The sequence below is a fragment of the Talpa europaea genome (assembly GCF_964194135.1).
Source record: "Talpa europaea genome assembly, chromosome: 6".
Lineage (NCBI taxonomy): Eukaryota > Metazoa > Chordata > Mammalia > Eulipotyphla > Talpidae > Talpa > Talpa europaea.
Genome location: NC_140072.1, coordinates 25,166,269 through 25,182,861, shown reverse-complemented (window position 1 = coordinate 25,182,861; position 16,593 = coordinate 25,166,269). Strand labels below are relative to the sequence as shown.

Genomic DNA, 16,593 nt, shown 5'->3' with positions numbered 1-16,593 from the left:
CCAATTCACTTAAAATAAAACTACATATTTGCGAACACTTTCCATATTACTGTTTTCCAAAAGAAAATTTTCATTAGAACAAGCATCGTCTTTATTTTTTTGTGAATGTTCTCAATGACTGGCTTCAATTGCAACTGAGTATGCCATTGAGTAACAATGCTACTTCATATTAAAAAATTATCCATAAAACACTGAGTCCAAATAACCCTATTCTGCCGTTGAGTGGTTATTTAAAGTGAAAATGGTATTCCATAAGAAGGCACTACTTTGAGCTCACACTGCACACAAGCTTGGGGATGTTCTCTCAAGGTGACCATCCACGTCCACCTGCTGCAAGAATGATGTTGTACACTTGCCACTTCCTCACACAGTTAGATGTGTCATTGGGCCTCCCTGGTTTTGCAAGGGGTTAAGTCTCAGCTCTATCAAACTATCACCGGCCAGGCAGCTACCCACATAGCGCAGCAGATGTCATCTCTCTTGCCCGCTGCTCCCCTCAGCAGTGTACTTCGGTCAGTCTGCCTGTTCTGCTCCCCACTCTGTCCCTGGTGAATCTTCTCACCCCATCCCCACACCTCTGGCCTGTACCCCAGTTCGTGTATGAATAAATAAATCAATCTTTAAAATAAAAAAAAGATGTGTCACTTCTTGGAAGGAGACAGAGGTGATGGATGCACAACTTGATTGGCCCTGAAATACACACCGTGTGATGGTTATTTTCATGTTGTAGGATTTTTATCTCTTTTTTTTAAGGCACGAAGGATCAAGATTTATTAAAATAAATAAATTGTATTGTTTTGTCAATAACAGTCTTAAGTGGAACTTTGTTCTTTAACTGCAAGTGCACAGGGGAAGAAAGCAAGCACACTGAAGCGCAGCACGCTGCCACTGGCTTGACACCTGCTAGGATGCCAGCAGTTTCACCCACCATGGCTTTGGCACCATCAGTGCAAATTCAACACAGGGAAAGGGCAAAAAACATCTTTTTATTTTTTTAAGATTTATTTATTTATGCATACAAGAACTGGCGTACAAGCCAGAGGTGTGGAGGGTGAGAAGATTCACCAAAGACAGAGTGGGGAAGAGAACAGGCAGACTGACTAAAATGCACTGCTGAGGGGAGCAGCGGGCAAGTCAGGTGAGGTCTGCTGCACCATGAGGGTAGCTCCCTGGCTGGCCAGGAGAGGGGTTGAACTCAAGCTGCTATGGATAGCTTCACAGTGCTGTGCTTAACCCCTTGCACCGCCAAGGAGGCCCTCAAATAACATCTTACTGTAGTTATCAAAATATGGGCCTCCCCGGTGGTGCAGCGGTTGAGCACTGGGTTGCGAAGCTGCCCGCAGCCTCTGCAGCCCCGGTTCGATCCCTGGCTGCTCTGCTCCCTGGCCACCGGAGGAGGGTCCCACATGGCGTGCAGACCTCTCCTGCCACCCGCTGCTCCCCTCAGCAGTGTACTTCGGTCCTTCTGCCTGTTCTGTTCCCCACTCTGGCTCTGGTGAATTCTCTCACCCTCCCACGCTTCTGACTATACCCAGTGCTTGTATAAATAAATAAATAAATCTTTAAAACAAACAAACAAACAAACAAAAAAAAATAGTTTCGATTTCACAAAGCCCCTGAAAGGATCTAGGGTGACACCCAGGAGAAAGTGAGCCACGCTCTAGAAATCCCTCATTTTCACTGTTTGTGGTCCTTCCTGTTTCATAAATTTTGGAATCACTGCCCCAATTTTCAGACACTTAACACACACACAATGCTGCAGACCCTTTCTATGGAACTATACTGAATCTTTGAAACAATCTGGGAAAAACTGATATATCGACCTGTATCTCCAGCAATTTACTCAAATCTTTAATTCCTTCAGCATTACTTTGTGGTTTCTGTGTAGTTTTTACACATCTTTCTTTGTTTTAACACATCTTGTTTTAGATTTATTCCTGTGTTCAATGTTTTATGGTGATATTGTAAATGGCACCTTTTTATACTTAGTTTTCTAACTGACTCCTTGTTACCGGATATACCTAGAACAGAAAAATACAAAAGCAAAACCTGGGTCCTCCCCTGGTGGCGCAGCAGTTGAGCGCTGGGCTGAGAAGCTGCCCACAGCCTCTGCAGCGCCGGTTCGATCCCTGGCTGCCGTCGAGGGTCCTACATGGTGCACAGACCTCTCCAGCTGCGCCCGCTGCTCCCCTCAGCAGTGTACTTCGTCAGTCTGCCTGTTCTGCTCCCTGCTCTGGCTCTGGTGAATTCTCTCACCCTCCTGCGCTTCTGACTGTACCCAGAGCTTGTATAAATAAATAAACAAATTAAAAAAAAAAAAAGGCAAAACCTCAGGAGGAAAACACAAGAGGGTATCTTCACATTCTTAAGAAATCTTTGCTATTCCAAAATGATAACATTGGATTCCATTTTTTATGAGCTCTCTGAGTTAAGCATTCTTACTCTAGTTTCATTCTGCTCCTTGATATTCTGTTCCTTCATATATATCAAATCTAACAGGCACGTCTGTTAACTTCTCAAGAATGGAATCTTTCCAGCCTTTATTTAACTGTCCTCCCCTCCTCCTGCTGCTCCATCTTTCATTTTCCATCCATATTTCTCACATATTTAAAAACAAACCAGTCAACCTAGAAAGAGCAAAGATGACAATAGCAGCACTGAAGAATAAGCACTAATTTATGAGAGGAACCTAAAACATACAAGTAACACAGCTCCCCTGCCATTCCAAGTAAATCCCAGCAAAGGAGGCCAGGTTCCAATGACTACACATAGATTAGAAAAGAAAGATACGATAATGATACCTCCAGATGTTAGCATTTATGGGCAGGAGAATTACAGGATTGTGAGGTAGAGATTAGGTGTTTTTCTGTATTTTCCACATATCACAGCCAATTATCATGCTTTCATTATCAAAAAATAAATTTATTTAAAAATTTTAATAGGCAATAATGTCGAGGGAACAGCATAATGTACATAAGCACAGTATACTCTAGTGGGACTATAAACTGACACTAATTCTTGAGGGAAATGTATGTTTTACAACCAAAATATTTGAAATGAGTGCCCCTAATTTAGAAACAGGTTTGTTGTGAAAGTGTTACTACTTTGGGCCTCCCCGGTGGCGCAGCGGTTGAGCGCTGGGTTGCGAAGCTGCCCGCGGCCTCTGCGGTGCCGGTTCAATCCCCGGCTGCTCCCCGGCCACCTGAGGAGGGTCCCACAGGGCGCGCAGACCTCTCCTGCCGCCCGCTGCTCCCCTCAGCAGTGTACTTTGGTCCTTCTGCCTGCTCTGCTCCCCGCTCTGGCTCTGGTGAGTTCTCTCACCCTCCCGGCCCTTCTGACTGTACCCAGTGCATGTATAAACAAATAAACAAACAAACAAATAAATAAATAATGCATGCCTCTTTAAAAAAAGAAAGGAAAGTATTAGTACTTTACTGCCACAGGGGAAGGGGAGATAAAGAGGGACTTTTGGCAGATTTCCATCTATCCTATTCTGCCTTCATCAGAAGAACCCAATCCTGTAAGGCAAGGAATGGGCTAAAAATGAATGCAAAACAGCATTTTCCTGCTCTACTTATTGTCCAAATGGGCAAATTAAAATAATTTCCTTTACATACCTAATGTGTTTTCATTTCAGAAAATTTGGAAATAAAGAAAACCGTAAGTGTAAGGTTGTATGCATTTGCTGATATTTAAACAATTTTGAAATCTCTCAGATGCCCAAGTTTGTACTTATGTTTGTAAATCAGACATGTGCTTATGAATGAAAATGATCTCATTTGTTCACAAAGTAAAAATCACTAAGTTAAAAAAAAAAACTGCAATAGATTTATCAATATACATTTTCTCACAGACTTGCATGAAACTTCGGTTAGATAAAGTCAAAAAAGTGGAATTTCCAGGTCATAGGATAGGCACATATTACAATTTGATGGATTTTTCTGATTATACTAACACTTGAATATAGAAAAGTTATCTATTTCCCCACCCTTACCAATAGTGGGCATTAAGATAATACCTGTAGTGTTCTGTCCCTCAAATAAATTTTGTTGGCTAGGAACTTTCCATTTTTCCCTTTCTCATGGCTATGATATACTGCTCACAAACTCATTTTCCTTAGTGACAAATAATATGTCTATAAAAAAGATTCCCTGCCCTCCGCCTAGCCTACCACGTAAACACTTGGTGGTACTGACTCTCAGTGAGTCACCTCCCACAGAGTCCTGAGCAGTCTGTGAATCCATATATCCAATCTTTAATTTTCATGAAAAGAGAAAGGGACAGAATCTAAATTTTTATTTAAAGTCAGGAATAATTGAGAAGAGGTTATTCTATTATATGTCAAGGACTTCTATTTCACTAAAGAACAAAAATAAATGTGAACTTCAAATTCTGACTGTCTATTCTGTTCTGTATTCCACACAAGGAGGGGAAAAATAAAAAGATACTGACAACCACCAGGAGCTAAGATGATGTCTGAGTCGGACAACCTAGACAAATTTTACATAAAACCTAAGATTTTTATCAGCTGCATGGGATACTTTTTCTACTTAATTAAGAAAGGCACCCCTAATTTCAGAGGTCAGGAGACCACAAAGAAGCATCATGGTCACTTAAAAGATGAAAAGTCCTCTACAAACTGTGGTTGCTGTCAGTCTTTCTGTAATAATAATGGTGATAATTTTTGTATTCTGGAATATGGAATATGCTAAAAATGAATTAAAAGGAAAAGAATGTAAGGCTTTCTCTGAAATATCCTGCAATTAAGAGATCACTTGGACACTATGTACTTTAAGACCTAAGCTTACTAGTGACATCAAATTGAGGTTCTGGGGGCCTCCCTGGTGGCACAGGGAGTTAAAGTCTCAACGCTATCAACCTCTCACCAGCCACTGCGGCATGAGTCTGATACCCTGCCAGAGAGCTAACCCACATGACACAGAAGACCTCTCCTGTCTTGCCCACTGCTCCCCTCAGCAGTGTATTTCAGCAGACCTGCCTGTTCTGTTCCCCACTCTGTCCCTGGTGGATCCTCTCACCCCCCTGCATCTCTAGCCCACATTCCAGTTCCTGTATGCATTAAAAAAAAAAATTTAGGGGCCTCCCTGGTGGCACAAAGGGTTAAGCACAGCACTATGAAGCAATCTCCAGCTTCTGCAATACGAATTCGATCCCCAGCCTGCCAGGGAGCAACACACATAGCGCAGCAGACCTCTCCTGTCTCGCCCACTGCTCCCCTCAGCAGTGTATTTCAGTCAGTCTGCCTGTTCTGTTCCCCACTCTGTCTCTGGTGAATCCTCTCACCCCTCAAACTTCTGGCCTGTACCCCAGCTCTTGCATGCATAAATAAATCAATCTTTAACAAAATTTTTTTTTTTTTATATATATACATATATAATTTATTTATTTTTTACATTGTTCTTCCTTTTCCTACAATGCATGCTTTCTTCTTTCAGGCGTAGTGCCCGCAAAATTCCCATCACCAATTCACCCGTGCACCATCACCAGAGTCCCTTGTGTAAAAACACATTCCTTCCCCTGTTTTGATCCCTTTTCCTCCCTCACCCCTGCTGAGTATCTCTGATTAATAGTTGCCTGTCAATTTTGTTTTTTAATTTATTATAATTGTTTCTTTTTCCTGGTCCCTTATTTGGTTTCCCTACATTCCTCTTATAACTGAAACCATCCAATATTTTTCCTTTTCCTTCGGGCTCATTTCACTGAGCATAATCCCTTCCAACTCCATCCATGTTGCAGCAAATGCCATGAGTTTATCTTTTTTGATTGCTGAGTAGTATTATTTGTCTATATATACCATGTCTTCTTGATCCAGTCATCTATTTTTGGGCATTTGGGTTGTTTCCATATCTTGCCTATTGTAAATAGTGCCTGCTCTTTTTTTTTTTTTTTTTTTTTTTTTTATAAATTTTATTGTTATATTCCCCATACAATTGCAGCCCCCCATTCTGACCCCAATCCCTCCCCTCCCGCCCCCGCCCCCCTAAAAGTGTCTCTGGTTCATAGTTTTTTGTTGATTTTGATTTTCACTTTCTTATAGTTATTCATTTTCCTGGTCCCTTATTTAAGTTTTCTAGATTCCTGCTATGAGTGAGACCATCCGGTATTTTTCTTTTTCTTTTTGGCTTATTTCGCTGAGCATGATCCCTTCCAGCGCCATCCATGTTGCAGCAAATTGCATGTGTTTATCTTTTTTGAATGCTGAGTAATATTCCATGGTATATATGGACCACATCTTCTTGATCCAGTCATCTATTTTTGGGCATTTGGGTTGTTTCCAAAGCTTAGCTATTGTAAACAGTGCTGCTATAAACATAGGGGTGCAGGTGTTCTTTGGAATTGATGTTTCTGTGTCCTTTGGGTAAATACCTAGGAGTGGAATTGCTGGGTCATATGGAAGTTCTATGTTTAGTAGGTCCAGAAATCTCCACACAGCTTTCCACAGTGGTTGGACCAGTTTGCACTCCCACCAACAGTGCAGAAGAGTTCCTTTTTCTCCACACCCTCGCCAACATTTGTTGTTGCTAGTTTTTTTAATATGTGCCATTCTCACTGGTGTAAGATGGTATCTCATGGTAGTTTTGATTTGCATTTCCCTGATGACAAGTGATGTTGAACATTTTTTCATATGCCTGTTGGCCATTTGCATTTCCTCTTCAGAGAAGTTTCTTTTAAGCTCTTCTGCCCATTTCTTGACTGGATTATTTTCTTTGTTGTTGTTGAGACTCATCAGCTCTTTGCAGATTTTTGTGATCAGTCCTTTATCATTAGTGTTGGGTGCAAAAATGTTCTCCCAGTTGGTGGGGTTTCTCTTTGTTTTTGTTATTGTCTCTTTTGCTGTGCAAAAGCTCTTTAATTTGATATAGTCCCAGCTGTTTATCTTTGCCTTCACTATCACAGCTTTGGGTGATGTGTCTGTAAAGATGTCTTTGATGTGCAAATCACGTAGTGTTTCGCCTATATTTCCTTCTATATATTTTATGGTTTCAGGTCTTATGTCTAGTTCTTTAATCCATTTTGAGTTGATTTTTGTGTATGGTGTGAGGTGGTGGTCAAGCTTCATTCTTTTGCATGTAGCGACCCAGTTTTCCCAGCACCATTTATTGAACAAACTTTCTTTGCTCCAATGCATAGTCTTTGCTCCTTTGTCAAAGATTAGTTGACCATAAATCTGTGGGTTTATTTCTGGATTTTCTGTTCGATTCCATTGGTCTGTATGTCTGTTCTTGTTCCAATACCATGCAGTTTTGATGATTATGGCTTTGTAGTATAGTTTGAAGTCTGGGAGTCTGATGCCTCCATTCCCTTCTTTTTTTTTCAGGAGAGCTTTGGCTATTCGGGGTTTTTTGTGATTCCATATGAATTTCATCAATAATTGTTCTATTTCTTTGAAGAATGACATTGAAATTTTGATTGGAATAGCATTGAATCTGTATATTGCTTTTGGAAGGATGGCCATTTTAATAATGTTTATTCTTCCAATCCATGAGCAGGGGATGTCTCTCCATTTCTTTGTGTCTTCTTCTATTTCTTTTAACAGTGTTTTATAGTTTTCTTTGTATAGGTCCTTTACCTCTTTTGTTAGATTTATTCCCAAATATTTGATTTTTTTTGTTTCAATAACAAAAGGGATGGTCTTTTTGATTTCTTCTTCTTCAGATTTATTGTTTGTGTATAGGAAGGCTACTGACTTTTGCGTGTTGATTTTGTATCCTGCCACTTTACTGAACTGATTGATGAGTTGAATTAGCTTTTCTGTGGAGTTTTTGGGGTTCTCTATGTATAATATCATATCGTCTGCAAATAGTGATAGTTTGACTTCTTCTTTTCCTATTTGGATTCCTTGGATGTCTTTCTCTTGTCTTATTGCCCTGGCTAGGACTTCCAGTATTATATTGAAAAGCAATGGTGAGAGTGGACATCCTTGTCTTGTTCCAGATCTTAATGGAATTGCTTTCAGCTTTTCACCATTGAGAATGATACTGGCTGTTGGCTTGTCATAGATGGCCTTTATGATGTTGAGGTATGTTCCTTGTATCCCAAGAATTTCAAGGGCTTTTATCATGAATGGGTGTTGCACTTTGTCGAAAGCTTTCTCAGCATCTATTGATATTATCATATGGTTTTTATATTTCTTTTTGTTGATGTGTTGGATAACGTTGATTGATTTTCGGATGTTAAACCATCCTTGTGTCCCTGGAATGAATCCTACTTGGTCGTGGTGAATTATCTTATGGATACATTGTTGGATTCTGATAGCTAATATTTTATTGAGGATTTTTGCATCAGTGTTCATTAGGGAGATTGGCCTGTAGTTTTCCTTTTTTGTGTTGTCCTTGTTCGGTTTTGGTATTAGTGTAATGTTGGCTTCATAGAACGTGTTTGGTATTGTCCCTTCCTTCTCAATTTTTTGGAAGAGTTTGTGAAGGATAGGCACTAATTCGTCTCTGAATGTTTGGTAGAATTCATTTGTAAATCCATCAGGTCCTGGGCTTTTGTTTTTGGGGAGGTTATTGATTACCATTTCAATTTCGCTAATTGTAATTGGTCTGTTTAGGTGTTCTATTTCTTCTTTATCTAGCTTTGGGTGATTGTAGAGTTGTAGGAATTTGTCCATCTCCTCTAGATTGTTAAACTTGTTTCCATATAACTGTTCATAGTAGTTACTGATTATTCTTTTGATTTCTGCTGTGTCCGTTGTGATTTCTCCTCTTTCATTGATGATCCTGTTTATTTGTGCTTTCTCCCTTTTTTCCTTTGTGAGCCTGGCTAGGGGTTTGTCTATTTTATTGATTTTTTCAAAGAACCAGCTCTTGGTTTCATTGATCTTTTGGATTGTTTTTTTAGTTTCAATTTCATTTATTTCTGCTTTGGTTTTTATTATTTCTTTTCTTCTACTGGTTTTGGGGTTTTTTTGTTGTTCTTTTTCTAGATCTTTGAGCTTCGAGATTAGGTTGTTTCTTTGCGTTCTTTCTTGTTTCTTGATGTGAGCTTCTATTGCTATATATTTTCCTCTTATTACTGCTTTTGCTGCATCCCATACATTTAGGATATTGGTGTCCTCCTTGTCGTTCAATTCAAAAAATTTTTTAATTTCTTCTTTGATCTCCTCATTAGTCCAATGGTCTTCCAGTAGTGTGGTTTTTAATCTCCATGAGGTAGGAAAGTTCCTTGCCTTCTTTTTATGGTTTATTTCTAGTTTGATGCCTTCATGGTCAGAAAAGATGGTTGATATGATTTCAATCTTGGTGTATCTGTTGATGTTTGTCTTGTGCCCCAGTATGTGATCGATCCTAAAAATATGGAACGCTTCACGAATTTGCGTGTCATCCTTGCGCAGGGGCCATGCTAATCTTCTCTGTATCGTTCCAATTTTAGTATATGTGCTGCCGAAGCGAGCACAAAATTTTTTTTTTTTTTTAATGTAGTTTGTGGGATGGCTTCTTTGGCCTTTCCAAAAAACCTGGTCAAGGTTAAGCAATGAGACAGACAGGTACCTCACCAGTGATACTCTGAACAAGAACTAGGTCTACCAGTGTGGATATAATATGGCTTCTCTACTTTCTTAGTCCTATCAGACTTGGAGAACAAATCATCAGGCCCACGCCCCTTACAGTATAACAAACAGAGACCAGCAATCAACAGGTGCCTAAGGAAATGCCTTAGGGCACACAGAGGCATCACTTCAGAGAACTGTGATCTAGATCCCAAGGTTGGCAAGCAGGAAAGGATTGGTTCTTCTAAAGTGAGACCAATAGCTGCACCAGAGGCTAGGAAGAGGCATTCATCATTACATGCAGGATGCTAAAACTGGCAGTTTTTAAAAAGCCAGTCTTAGCGTTCAAAATGTGGAAAAACTAACAAAGGACCAAATAAGACACATTCATAAACTTAGGCACCTAGTGAAGTAGATCATGCCAGTTGCTACAACAGATCTAGTGCTGTAACATCATCTTTCAGTATTTAATACTACAGTTTATATGCTCAACTCAGCTTTTAATTTCATTCTGTCCATCTGATCAAAAGTCTAAACAGAAAAGTCATGTGAACAAGAGAAAGTCTACCTATCCAAGGCAGATCTGAATAGATAAAGTGTCTTTCTGACTCTGACACTTTTTAACATTTAAGAGTCATGTACACACAGTAATGCATATATACAGCCAGGTAAACTGAGTTTAATTTCCGAATCTGCCTATTTATTAGCTCAGAGAACATAGTTACTCACTCCTTTGTGTTTAAGTCTCTTTATATGTAAAATGGGGACCTATAACAGGACCCACTTTTTACAGAGTTATTGTGGAATTAAGACATGCAAAGCAACTTGAATAGCACCAATCATAAAAGTTCAATAATCGTTAGAATTTTCTAAAGCCAAATTCAATAAACATGGGCTACCTTTAAGACTGGGCTATATATAAGAATAAAATATAGTAAAATAAATACATATACCAAGTCTGGAGATGATATAACAATAAATTGTATAGTGTTTATACTGTATGCAGCATAGAATCTATTTTTAAAGATTTATTTTTAATTTATTTATGCACACAAGAACTGGGATCTAGGCCCAAGGCAAAGGAGGGGCAGGGGAGGGTGTGAGAGAGGATTCACCAGAGACAGAGTGGGGAGCAGAACAGGCAGATCTACTGAAATACACTGCTAAGAAGAGCAGCGGTGATACAGGAGAGGTCTGCTGCTCCCTGGCCGGGGATCCAACTCATGCTGCAGTGGTTGGCAATAGCTTGCTAGCACGGAGACTTTAACCCCTGCACCACCAGTAGACCCAGAACCTGTGATTAATGGCCTTAACAAGCATGAAGCATGCTACCTCCCCACTTTCTCCTAAAAATATTCCAAAGGCATTCTCATTGCTCAAGTGCTCTCTATCTCACAAAAAAGAGGCAAATCACTAGCTGTACCCAGAACTGTCCCAATCCTATTCACTCGTTTTCTCTTCCGGTGGAATTAGAAGGAACAAAAAGTTGCCTCCCTGCCTATTTGAGAAGCTTGCAGCAACCAGTGAACATCATAGTTCACACACTACAAAGGACCTCAAGAATGCCTCAGTCAGGTTTTCTCCTATATTCCACATAGCACCAAGAAAATTCTGGGCACTTGATAATGTCCCTGAGAATATAAAGCTAGTATTCACCAAATTACCCCTCTTTGCTGCCAAAGAACAATGGGGCTTCAGTAATTTTCTCTTGTTATAGCAGAAATAGATAGGGCATGACTTCAACATTAGCAAAATGTCAAGATCACTCCAACGTGCATTTGTTCTAAATCAGCATGATGGCTGGTTAGCACTGCTCCGTGCTTTGGCCAGAGACTGTCCCAACCCCATTCAGCTGTTTGAAAATGAGAACCATAGTTGAGAAAATGTGCCTCTGCACTACTCCTGCTCAGCTTAGAAAAAAGAAAAGCCCCAAATGTCAATACTTCCTTTTAATTTGGAAGATTTACCACCCAGTAACTCTTTGAGTTTATGAGCTGGGGACCCCTGTCTAACTTATCAAGTACTATGTAAACTCCCTAATCTAGAGCATACCCAGAAATCTATTCAACAGTGACTGAATGATCGTGTATACTATGTACTTTGTGTTCAACACAGAGGTAGCTTGACAATTATAATTCAATATATTTTCAGTCCTTATGGAAGATGAAAAACATCACTAGTTTTTCCATTCGAAGCAATCTGTTAAAGGCAACCAGCATTACTTGTAAACAGATTCCAAGCTATCAGGGGGGTAAATTAAAAATATACTTGCATGTTTTAGATACATTTTTAAAACCATTTGTCAGATTCTTATTCTGGCAAGATTCTTATGACTGGCCACACAGCTTCTTGAGTTTAAAAATGAATCTTTATATTACACTTTCTTCCAATTAAATAATAAATGCATATGGCTCTTTAGCATTTATTAGTTAAACACATTTTTAAGAAAGTTACAAAATGTCTTCATGTTCCACTCTAAGCAAAAACTTACTTTTCTATTTCTTGAAATACCCCTAATGTTGATAGGTAAAATGACTGTTCTCACATTACCTGGCCTGATTATCTTTTCCAGCAAAGGACGAACATATACAGAACATAGTAATATGGATTGATTATAGTCAATCTAAACATAATGTCCTTCCCAAAATTAAATAAATAATGGCAGAATGTTAAACTATTGAAGGGGACCAAGTGATTTCTAAAAAGATTTGAAGATAGGGGAAAGTCCAACACCTCTGTCATACATTTCCTGCCTTCAAAGACCTCGGTGTCCATTTCTGAAATGAGAAGTATGCACAAGGGTTTCTACGGTGAGGAGGTGGGGGTAGGGCGCACGTTCCCCCCCACCCCCAATTTGTGTGTGGTACAAGAACAAAACCAGGGCTTTATGAAATCTCCAACACACATTCGTGTGTGTGTGTGTGTGTGTGTGTGTGAGAGAGAGAGAGTTTGTGTGTGGTGGGGGGGGTGGTACAAAAACAAAAACAGGGCTTTAGGAAGTCTCCAAACCTCCAAACCCGTCTGAGCTCAAAAAAGCAGACTTAGATTCAATACTAACACTGGAAAAATAAAGTAGAGGGTGAAGGTTTGAGATAAAAAGTTAATACATTTTATTTCCTTACATAAACATTCTTAAGACAAACATGACTAGTAGAGAGCTAAAAAAAAGAAATAGAGACTGTACACAAAGGTTGAAGCTATTTCTTTACCCTGATGGGGAGTGAATACTGCATTCCCTCAGCCATCACACACTCATGCTCACCTATGCGCTCCACCTGACATATGCCCATCGCTCTCTTGAAAGCAGATGAAATGCCAAATCTTTCTGTGGTTTTCCTGATCCTGAAGGTCAGCAGCTGCCTGTCTTTTTAGTTCAAACATTCATTACGCCTACAAGATGCAGCTAGTTACAGACTGTACGAGTTAACAACTCAACTGTATTTATGCTTAACTTTTAGTACTGATCAGAAGATCATTAATAGCCAACCACCACTCTTTCATAATCCCATAACTCAACGCAGATACTGAACTCACTCTCTTTTGCATCCCACCAAAGCACAGAGCAGTTGCAACTTAATGAGTAATAAAGGATATAGTTTTTGCCCAGGAGTTCCTCGAAAGAAAATAAAAAGTCATATCTTAAAAGATCAAGAGTCTCGGGCCTCCCGGTGGCGCAGCGGTTGAGCGCTGGGTTGCGAAGCTGCCCGCAGCCTCTGCAGTGCCAGTTCGATTCCCGGCTGCTCCCCGGCCACCAGAGGAGGGTCCCACATGGCGCACAGACCTCTCCTGCCGCCCGCTGCTCCCCTCAGCAGTGTACTTCGGTCCTTCTGCCTGCTCTGCTCCCCGCTCTGGCTCTGGTGAATTCTCTCACCCTCCCGCGCTTCTGACTGTACCCAGTGCTTGTATAAATAAATAAATAAATCTTAAAAAAAAAAAAAAAAAAAAAAAGATCAAGAGTCTCCTGTCTGAGAGCCAGATCTTGGGTTTTAGCTCTTGGATTCTAATGACTATATAATTTTCTCAGAAACTAGAGGAGACAAAGCATTTCTTGAATGGTGGCTGCTGGACACCACTGTAAAGGATGCTAATACATACATAAATAAACGGGGAAAGTGAGGGTTAAAACAAAACTAAAATGACTACTTTATTGGAGAATTTTTGCAGGATGTTAATATGCTAATATACATGATAAATTCCCAAAATAAATTCCTTTAGTGAAGTCTTTATTAATGTGAATAAGATCGTCTGGAGAATTTGGAAAATGTTTCAAAGCAGTTGTTTGTTTTTTTTTTTAATTGTCAAAATATTAGAACACCAGATCAACTTCTGAAAAATTCTTACCTGATATGTGTTGCAGGCAGAGATTCATACTGTCGTGACAAAAAGAGTTCCCTATGTTTCAACTGATGCTTCTGTTTATCAGTCAAGTCAACCTCAACTGTTGTTTCAGATTCTTCCTCAATTTCTTCTACACAAATAAAAGTCAAAGAATTTATTATTATAAAACATTATCTACTTAGATATTAAGATAGGTCAAATCAAAATTTCATTTTCAATCTTTTAAGACTATTGATTTTAAATTTAACTTGTCATTTGAATTCCACCATAAAATTAAGCAACCAGGGTCTCAAAGGGAGAGAAAGAATTCCAATTTTAAAATGGCAGATGAAAAATTAAATGAAATAAAAATAAAAATGGCAGATGGAACATATGCAAATATCTTCTCATCCCCCATAAAACCACACCAAAATGGCAATTAAAATGTATTAAAATTACAATGGAAATGAAAAATGAAGTAACAATGGAAGAAAATTTTCCAACAAAAGGAATTTTAGCTGACTGAAAGCAGATGTGATAAAACAAACAAACAAAAGGGCAAACTTTTAGCTTTGAGAAGGGAAGTGGCAACCAACATGCATACAGAAGAGTTTGCCATTGAGAAGGAAGGCATGGAGCCTGCTATGAATCATGACTTAGCCTGTGAGCAAGAGGAGTGGGGGAGAGCTAAACACAGTGAGGAAGGGTTAAAAGTCTACCTACAACATTAGGAATAAATCCCAGAACACAAGAAATAAGGTAATACATTTCAGATTTGATTACACACACAATAAAAAGAAAACTAAGAAGGTTTGGATTAGAAGGTAATGCTGAGGAAATCTCTCCCAGAAATTAGAATGAAGAGATAACAACTGAAAAATAAAAAATGAAATAAAATCCTACATCCTGGTAATAAAAGGTCTAGTAATAGAAAGAAACAATACAGAAAACAACTTTGATTCTTTGAAGGGTAGAGGGGGGTGAGGAAACACCATTCAAAAAAATTATTCAAGAAAATTAGCTGGCACGTGTCAATTTTTGTTTAAAAAATGTATCACGGGGCCTCCCTGGTAGCGCAGGGGTTAAAGACAGCGCTATCAAGCTATTGCAGGAGCTGGTCAGGGAGCTGACCCACATGGCATAGCAGACCTCTCCTGTCTCTCCTGTCTTGCCCGCCGCTCTCCTCAGCAGTGTATTTCAGTAGATCTGCCTTTTCTGCTCCCCATTCTCTCTGGTGAATCCATTCACACCACGCACCTCTGGCCTACACCCCAGTTCTTGTATGCATAAATAAATAAATCTTAAAAAAAATAAAATTTAAAAAAAAATCACAAAAGTTTATAAAAAGGAAACAGGTCAATTGCAAAGAAACTAGACTCATATGAATAGCAACACTACATGCTAAAATGGTAGCGTGATGCCATCCAAAAGGAAAAATATTTATCCTAGAATTATATAGTAAATTATTTAAAAATTCTGTACATAAGAGTATGGATAACCTTTCATTCATCCAACCAGTATTTATTAGGTGTCCCAAGAGGCACTATCCAAGGTGCTAGCGACAAGCATGAGCAAAAAAATGTTGCTAAGAAGAAGCAATTCAAAGTGACTGCTTTGGGAAACAGGGTTGGAAGTATAAACATCAATTTTCTGGCAGGAAAGAGAGGAAAGCCATTTGCAAGTCTGAACCAGCTATGCAAAATCTGATGCCCGCAGGTAAAGCCAGCTTTGTCAACCCCACTGGTGAGGAGTCAGTAAAAAAAAAAGTTTAATATCAGATCCCCCAACCTTTGCATCTCTGCAAGGCATTTCTGCAGAGGAAGAGATTAAATCCTGCATTGCCTTCCTCCGGCATCAATGTATCTTTAAGTTAGGACAATTTAAAACTATGAGTCCCTCCTATCAAGAATAACTACATCCTTAATTTCAATGACTCACCATTCCTACCTTATAAATTAAATTCAAACTCGTGTTTACTGGAACAGTTCTCACAAAGCAAAATCTGTGAGACTGTTTCCCAGGTTCAAACCTTCATTTGACTACCTAATAAACTAACTTTATGTTTCCAGTCAACAGAAGGAAAAGATGGTAAAGACAGGAGACAAAGTTTTACATGAGTTTTGTTTTTTTTTTAACACTGTGCTTAGTCATTTTTCCAATGCCCAAATGTCATTTTTTATAAGCTAGATATAAATCCAACTTATTTTGGATATAAAAATTCTTAAATATAATAATACCTCTAGTGCTCACAGACCCTCCTGCAGGCTTACTGGGCCAGAACGGCTATGGGAATAGCGGGAGCACTGAGAACTCAGAAAGTAAGACCACTACATGGGGGAGTACATTGAGAGAGCTGGCCCCCCACAAAGGAAGAAGGGGCCTGAATTTCTGAACATTAATTGGCGACACATAGAGCAACAGATTTCTGTTCTTCACAATTCTTTTTTTTTTTTAAAGATTTATTTTTATTTATTTATATAAGCACTGGGTACAGTCAGAAGCGCGGGAGGGTGAGAGAATTCACCAGAGCCAGAGCAGGGAGCAGAGCAGGCAGACTGAAGAAGTACACTGCTGAGAGGAGCAGCGGGCATCAGGAGAGGTCTGCACGCCATGTGGGACCCTCCTCTGGTGGCCAGGGATCAAACCGGCGCTGCAGAGGCTGCAGGCAGCTTGGCAACCCAGTGCTCAACCGCTGCGCCACCGGGGAGGCCCTGTTCTTCACAATTCTTATAAATTCTTATTTACGGACCCAGAGTCACAAG

At 39.5% G+C, this 16,593-nt stretch overlaps 1 protein-coding gene across 2 annotated transcripts in view; it reads right to left on the bottom strand.

Moving 5' to 3' along the window:
• MTA3 (metastasis associated 1 family member 3) overlaps nt 1–16,593 on the bottom strand; it is a gene marked incomplete at both ends in the record, with an annotated part of 118,080 nt that overhangs the window by 59,337 nt on the left and 42,150 nt on the right. For both annotated transcript variants that reach the window (XM_084235737.1, XM_084235738.1), the window contains one exon: nt 13,856–13,982. In XM_084235737.1, the coding sequence (XP_084091863.1) occupies nt 13,856–13,982 (127 nt within the window). The remainder of the gene's footprint in view (nt 1–13,855; nt 13,983–16,593) is intronic.